At 52.8% G+C, this 7,421-nt stretch overlaps 1 protein-coding gene across 1 annotated transcript in view; it reads right to left on the bottom strand.

The window, feature by feature from the left end:
• Positions 1-7,421, bottom strand: part of MAST3 (microtubule associated serine/threonine kinase 3) — a 56,463-nt gene that overhangs the window by 21,774 nt on the left and 27,268 nt on the right. The window contains exons 11-14 of the mRNA XM_011991253.1: positions 6,359-6,417; positions 5,867-5,952; positions 4,072-4,280; positions 2,723-2,861 (exon numbers count right to left, since the gene is read on the bottom strand). Of these exons, the coding sequence (XP_011846643.1) occupies positions 2,723-2,861; positions 4,072-4,280; positions 5,867-5,952; positions 6,359-6,417 (493 nt within the window). The remainder of the gene's footprint in view (positions 1-2,722; positions 2,862-4,071; positions 4,281-5,866; positions 5,953-6,358; positions 6,418-7,421) is intronic.

Genomic DNA, 7,421 nt, shown 5'->3' with positions numbered 1-7,421 from the left:
GGCGTGGTGGTGGGCGCCTGTAGTCCCAGCTACTTGGGAGGCTGAGGCGGGAGAATGGCGTGAACCCGGGAGGCGGAGCTTGCAGTGAGCCGAGATTGCTCCACTGCATTCTAGCCTGGGTGACACAGCGAGACTCCATCTCAAAAAAATAACAAATAAATAAAATCCTGGGCTCAAGCAGTGCTGCTGCCTCAGCCTCCCAAAGGGTTGGGATTACAGGCATGAGACACAGCACTCAGCCTGGATGAACTTTTTTTTTTTTTTTTTTTTTGAGACGGAGTTTCGCTCTTGTTGCCCAGGCTGGAGCGCAATGGTGCAATCTCAGTTCACCGCAACCTCTGCCTCCCGGGTTCAAGTGATTCTCCTGCCTCAGCCTCCTGAGTAGCTGAGATTACAGCCATGCACCACCATGCCTGGCCAATTTTGTATTTTTAGTCAAGGCAGGGTTTCTCCATGGTGGTCAGGCTGATTTTGAACTCCTGACCTCAGGTGATCCTCCTGCCTTGGCCTCTCAAAGTGCTGGGATTACAGGCGTGAGCCACCGTGCCTGGTGAGGGAACTCATTTTTAAAACTCTCGCGCATGTACAGTATACACTGCTATTTAGGTTTTCCTGTGGACTTAAATATATAAATGTTTCACTACATCATAGAGTCTTATGCACCAGCTGTATGAAGTCGCATTTCCGTGCACCTTCTGGGTGCATCTGCCACTTAAAAATATATTCCAGAGAATTCACTGTGTATAACCATCATTTAATGAACTATGTAGTCAGTACCTCCTGTTTGCCCTAGCTCTGTAAAGAAACAATTCTGGGCCGGGGGTGCTGGCTCATGCCTGTAAGCCCAGCACTTTGGGAGGCCGAGGCGGGTGAATTACCTGAGACCAGGAGTTCAAGACCAGTCTGACCAACATGGCAAAACCCTGTCTCTACTAAAAATACAAAATTAGGCCAGGCACGGTGGCTCACGACTGTAATCCCAGCACTTTGGGAAGCCAAGGCTGGCGGATCACAAGGTCAGGAGATCCAGACCATCCTGGCCAATATGGCGAAACCCCGTCGCTACTAAAAATGCAAAAATTAGCTGGGCCTGGTGGTGCATGCCTGTAATCCCAGCTACTTGGAAGGCTGAGGCAAGAGAATCGCTTGAACCAGGGAGTCTGAGGTTGCAGTGAGCCGAGATCGCACCACTGCACTCCAACCTAGCGACAGAGCAAGACTCCATCTCAAAAAAAAAAAAAAAAATTAGTGGGTATGGTGGCACATGCCTATAATCCCAGCTACTCGGGAGGCTGAGGCAGGAATACTGCTTGAACCCAGAAGGTGGAGGTTGCGGTGAGCCGAGATTGTGCCACTGTACTCCAGCCTGGGCGACAGACACTGACCCAGTCTCAAAAAAAAAAATAAATAAATAAAATAAAGTGTTCTGGGCCAGGTACACAGTCATTGCCTAATAACTGTTCTTCTGCCTATTTTGTACACACCTGGTGCCTAACAAGTACATGCCAACCAAGGAATTGTGATATAGAAACCCAACATTAGTGTCTAAGGAGTTATTCATACTTGAGTTCCTTAGAGCATCGAGCACAGGCTCAGGTACACAGCAGGTGCCAAATACATGTCTGTTTTCTAAGCCACTTGCCAACTGCAAAATGCCCTGAAAACATGCAAGGCGCTGTTTTTTTTAGATGGAGTCTCGCTCTGTCGCCCAAGCTGGGGTGCAGTGGCATAATCTTGGCTCACCGCAACCTCCGCCTCCTGGGTTCAAGCAATTCTCCTGTCTCAGCCTCCCGAGTAGCTGGGACTACAGGTGCGCACTACCACTCCCAGCTAATTTTCGTATTTTTAGTAGAGACAAGGTTTAACTATGTTGGCCAGGCTGGTCTTGAACTTCTGACCTCAGGTGATCGTCCTGCCTCGGCCTCCCAAAGTGCTGGGATTACAGGTATGAGCCGCTAAGCCTGGGCTACATGCCACGCATGTATGTGAGAAACGTCAGTTCTTGCCTCATATCTCGAGGACACTTGATAAACGGGCATTCCTTTTCCCTGTACACAGGAGGCACTCAATAAATGCAGAGGAGAAAATCATACAGGGGTTTCAAAGCAGGTGGCCCTGTGTCTCCCACTTGCCCATAGAGGGTCTGCCATGCAGTAGGTGCTTACTACATACTAGAATAACATAAACATCCTAAGGCTCTCAGTAAACACGTTCTCTTCCTTGCTTTCCTGCACTAATTTACAGCAGGTGCTCAAGACATGCATGGTCACTGTGTTTACATCTAAGGTCTTGCAAATTGCATAATCCTGTTCTGTGTATGTAGCTGGTGTCTTATAAGTGCATGTTCTCTCCCCTTGTGCTGCAGCAGCTCTGGGTGCACAGCCCCTTCTCCTATATACAGTGTGTGCATCCTAAGTGCACATCCTCTCCCCTTGATTGGCAGCACCTCCATAAGTGCACCGGCCTTCCCCTGCATACAGCAGACGCCTATTAAGTGTCTGCTCTCCTCTCCTCTGTACACACAAGATGTTCATCATGCGCTCATTCCCTGCCTTCTTGTCAGGAGGTGCCAACAGAGCTCAGGCTTCCAAAGGGTCCTGGGATCCACCTCAGAGGCTCCGCCCCTGATCCTCTCAGGCCCCGCCGTGATCTGCTCTGGCCCCGCCCAGATCCTCTCTGGCCCCGCCCTCCCCCAGGTCCCGCTCATGCTAGCTCAGCTCACTTGTCTGGTTTGAGGTCACGGTGCACGATGCCGTAGTTGTGCAGGTACTCGAGCGCCAACACCGTCTCGGCGAAGTACAGGCGGGCCATGTCCACGGGCAGCGGGCCCATGTTCTTCAAGAGCGTGGCGCAGTCGCCGCCTGGGAGAGGGGCGGATGTAGTCATGAGGCCCAGGCCAGTGCCTCGCCCCCCGCCCCCAGATTATGCCCAATGGCTACGCATTCTCCTCACTTTACCGCCTGCAAAGCGTCCCCAGTTTGTTCTGTCTCAGCGGGGAGGGTCAGGGAAGAGGGAAGGGGCGGACCCTACCTTCATTTATTTTTTATTATTTATTTGTTTATTTATTCATTTATTTTTTTTGAGACGGAGTCTCGCTCTGTTGCCCAGGCTGGAGTGCAGTGGCGCGATCTCGGCTCACCGCAACCTCCACCTCCCGGGTTCAAGCCAGTCTCCTGCCTCAGCCTCCAGAGTAGCTGGGATTACAGGCGCACACCACCACACCCAGCTAATTTTTGTATTCTTAGTAGAGAAGGGGTTTCACTATGTTGGCCAGGATGGTCTTGATCTCTTGACCTCGTGATCCACCTGCCTTGGCCTCCCAAAGTGCTGAGATTACAGGCGTGAGCCACCGCGCCCAGCCTTTTTTTAAAATTTTTATTTATTTTATTGAGACAGAGCCTCACTCTGTCGCCCAGGCTAGAGTGCAGTGGCACAGTGTCGGCTCACTGCAACCTCTGTCTCCAGAGTTCAAGCGAATCTCCTGCTTCAGCCTCCCGAGTAGCTGGGACTATAGGCGTGAACAGGGGTTTCGCCATGTTGCTCAGGCTGGTCTCGAAGTCCTGACCCCAAGGGATCAGCCCACTTCGGCCTCCCAAAGTGCTGGGACTACAGGCGTGAGCCAGCGTGCCAAGCTGAGACCCTGCCTTCTGATTCTCCCCAGCAGGGCGACAACTACTGCATGGTCTCTTTCCCTGTACACAGCTGGTGTTTCCTAAGTGCAGGTTTGCTCTCTAACCTGGGAGTACTTTGCTAATAGTGCTTTACCTGCCTGAACCATACATCTCCCTGCCTTCACTTCTGGCCTCTGCCCATCAGTTCCCCCAACCTAGGATGGCCACCCTCCTCTTGCCTCCAGGGTCCCATCCTCACACACTCCTGTCTGGGCTCCCCCAGCCGTGAACCCCCATCGCTGGGGTCCCTACCCCAGACTGGGGTTCCTGAGGGTTCCCCAAAGCAGGGTGAGATCTCATAGAGAACAGAACAGACCCCAACTTGGTCTAAAAATTTTCTCCCAGGCATGGAGGGGTGAGCTCCCCATCGCTGGAGGCATGCAAGCCCCAGTGACCGTACCTTCCACGTATTCCATGACCATACACAGGTGGCGCCGGGTCTCAAAGGAGCAGAACATGCTGACCACAAAGGGGTTCTCAGCAAAGGTGAGAATGTCACGTTCCACAAAGACCTGCTGGATCTGGTTACGCAGGATCAAGTTCTGTTTGTTGATCTTCTTGATGGCAAAGCGCTGCCGCGTGTCACGGTGCCGCACCAGGTAGACAGCCCTGGGGACAGGGGGCCAGGCTTGCTGGGACCAGAGATCAAGGCCCCAGCAGGCACTGCAGTTCAGCTTAAGCCCAGATCCCAACCTGCCTGGCCTTTGCCTGTGCTGTGCCCCCTGCCTGGGTCGCCCTTTCTTCTTACCTGGTCTCCCTCCCAGAGCAGCCACCCTTGGGTTTAGGCTGCCATTGCTGGGGGTCATATAAATGGGCTGTACATGGCCCTTGTATATTGGCCTCTAGGCTGTATGTTTCTTTTATTTTTATTTTATCTTATTTTACATTTTTAGAGATAGCGCCTCACTCTGTTGCCCAGGCTGGAGCGCAGTCATGAGATCATGGCTCACTATAGTCTTGACCACCCGCCCCGCCCAGGCTCAAATGATCCTCCCACATCAGAAGCCTGGCTAATGTTTACATGTTTTGTAAAGATGGCGTCTCGCTATGTTGCAGAGGCTAGTCTCAAACTCCTGGTCTCAAGTGACCTTCCCACTTCGGCCTTCCAAAGTGCTGGGATTATAGGTGAGAGCCACTGCACCTGGCTGCTTGTGTCTTTCTTTCTCTCTTTCTCTCTCTCTCTCTCTCTCTCTCTCTTTCTTTTTAGACGGTCTCACTCTGTCACCCAGGCTGGAGTGCAGTGGGGCGATCTCGGCTCACTGCAACCTCTGCCTCCTGGGTTCAGGTGATCCTCCAACTTCAGCCTCCCAAGTAGCTGGAATTACAGGCATGTGCCATTATGTCCAGCTAATTATTCTATTTTTAGTAGAGATGGGTTTTTGCCATGTTGCCCAGGCTGGTCTCGAACTCCTAGCCTCAAGCGATCCTCCTACCTCGGCCTCCCAAAGTGCCTCCGCACCCAGTCCAGCTCTTTTAAAAGCCTGCTAGCACCAAGCTCAAATTTTTAACCATCCATTTGTTTTACACACAGCCCAAATAAGCACAATTTTAGCCACTGAGAGCCTGTTTGCTTTGCAGACTCATGAAACTGCACCCACGGATAAGATGAACTTTGTGGATTTCAAGACCCTAAGCTGCTACCGTCCCGCAGGACTCTGACCCAGAGACTCCGTGCCTGTGCTGTTGAACATCATCACTTAGACACGTAAGCCCTCTCTCTGATTCCCGTCTCCCCGGGGAGTTCCCTTGCCGGCCTCTCCATCTCGATGGTGACTACTGGAACCTCAGCCTCCAAAGGGCTTATGCTGTGCGGGACTTCCTTTGTATGCAAGCCTGCCATTCAAAGCAGCACCTAAATAAAACCCACTGCGTGCTACTCCCACTGGGTGGGCATCTATTTCCTTGATCAGCCCCCAAGCTCCTAGAACGCCCTACACCTGGGGCAGGTAAAGGCCTGGCTCGTGGACAGAGCACACATGATTAAGGCCTGGCTCATGGACAGAGCACACGTGAGGCTGTAACCTCACTATGGCATGTCTCCACTTCCCCCTCCAGGCCTCAGGTGCCCTCTCTGCCAATTCAGGGGTGAATGTGTGAGCCCTGCTAGGGTGGGAGGGGGATGCAGGAGCTGCCTGGGCCTCAACCATCCCCTCAGGCATCTGTGAAATGGGTCTATGCAGGACTCAGGGACTCACCCATAGGCTCCGTTGCTAATGAGTTTGATGGTCTCAAAGTCGCTTTCGCATGGCTTCCTCCGTGACTGGCCGACCAGGGCGCGGCTCTGCGGGACAGGAAGGGCTCAGGGTCCTGTCCCACTGCAGAGCTGGCCAGGCTTCTCCCGCCCTCAATCCCAAACCACTGGTCCTGGTGCCTGATGCTACCTCCCCCCCTGTCCAAACTTCTCCAACTCAGCTTCTGACTTTCTGTCCTTTTTTGGTCACAGCTGTGCCCTCCTCCTGGAAAACTCTTATACATCCTGCAAAACTCACCTTTCCGGTGCCCCTCCAGCACTGCCCCCACCCAACTTCCAAGGCGTGACAGTCCCACCTGCTGTCACCTTGCCTCCAAAGTCACCGATGCTAATTAAGCTACATGCAAGACCTCGGCAAACCCAGCCCTTTCTGCGGGTGCCTGGTCCACTCTGGAAAGAACAAGATGGGCGGGGCCCCCCAGCCTCTGCTACTCACCTCCGGGGACTCAGGTGCTGGGGGCTGTTCTTCTTCAAGGTGACTCAGTGGCACCATCTCTGCAAGATGAGGGAGGAGCCTCAGCTGGAACCTCCCCCACCTCATCCTGCATCACCCAGCAATTTCCTGAGGCCTCTAGATTTCTCACCCCCAGCTGGGGATGCGGTGCCTCCTCTTTCCAGCTCCCATGACACTGTCATGAAGCCACACCGGGGAGGCTGGATGAAGCAATGACTGAGGAACCTTCTAGAAGGGCCAGTGGGCTGCCCTGGCTCTGAAGTGCTCAGTTATGATCAAACTCAGGCTCTGAGCCTTGAGCCTGTGAACACGGAATGTGACGCAGGCCCCGTGGGTGTCAGCTCCTAACATCTTCCTCAGCTCAGGATGCAGCCCAGGTGGAGGGTCCAGTATGTTCTTGCCCCAGGCCTTGGCAGAGGGGCAGCCCCTAGCGAATGCCTGGCAAACATGGTCCAGTCACAGACCACATGTGATCTGGCCTTAGGTACACCTGGGTTTGATTCCCTGCTCAGCCTTATCTGCCTGGAGCTTCAGTTTCCCCAGTTTTATTTTTTATTAGTATGATTATTTAATTTAATTTATTTATTTATTAGAGATGGAGTCTCGCTCTGTCACCCAGGCTGGAGTGCAGTAGTGTGATCTCGGCTCACTGCAACCTCTGCCTTGTCCGGAGCTGCGCGCCCCAGCCATAGCGAATAATAACTGACGATTAAAAAACGCCTGAGCTCTATTCATTTCCACCTCATACCTCCTCCCTAGATTTACCTTTTTCCCTGTATTAATACCTCATAAAAGATGGCGCTCTTCCCGCTTCTTCTTCACCCATTTTTCCCGCGCCCTCGAAAATCACTGCCTGACAGCGCAGGCGCAACATGACGTTCGACCAGAGAAACCAATACCTACCTGGCCACGCCCTCCGCGATGAAATCATCTCCGCCTCTGGTCCAACCCCTTCCCCTCCAAATGTATATAAGGCATTGCATTACCGCCATTAAACGAGACTTGATCAGAGCACTGTCTTGTCTCCATTTCTCGTGTCTCTTGT

This window comes from Mandrillus leucophaeus, unplaced genomic scaffold (assembly GCF_000951045.1).
Source record: "Mandrillus leucophaeus isolate KB7577 unplaced genomic scaffold, Mleu.le_1.0 Scaffold11, whole genome shotgun sequence".
NCBI lineage: Eukaryota > Metazoa > Chordata > Mammalia > Primates > Cercopithecidae > Mandrillus > Mandrillus leucophaeus.
The sequence above is the reverse complement of the archived record's forward strand: the minus strand, read 5'-3'. Positions and strand labels throughout refer to the sequence as shown.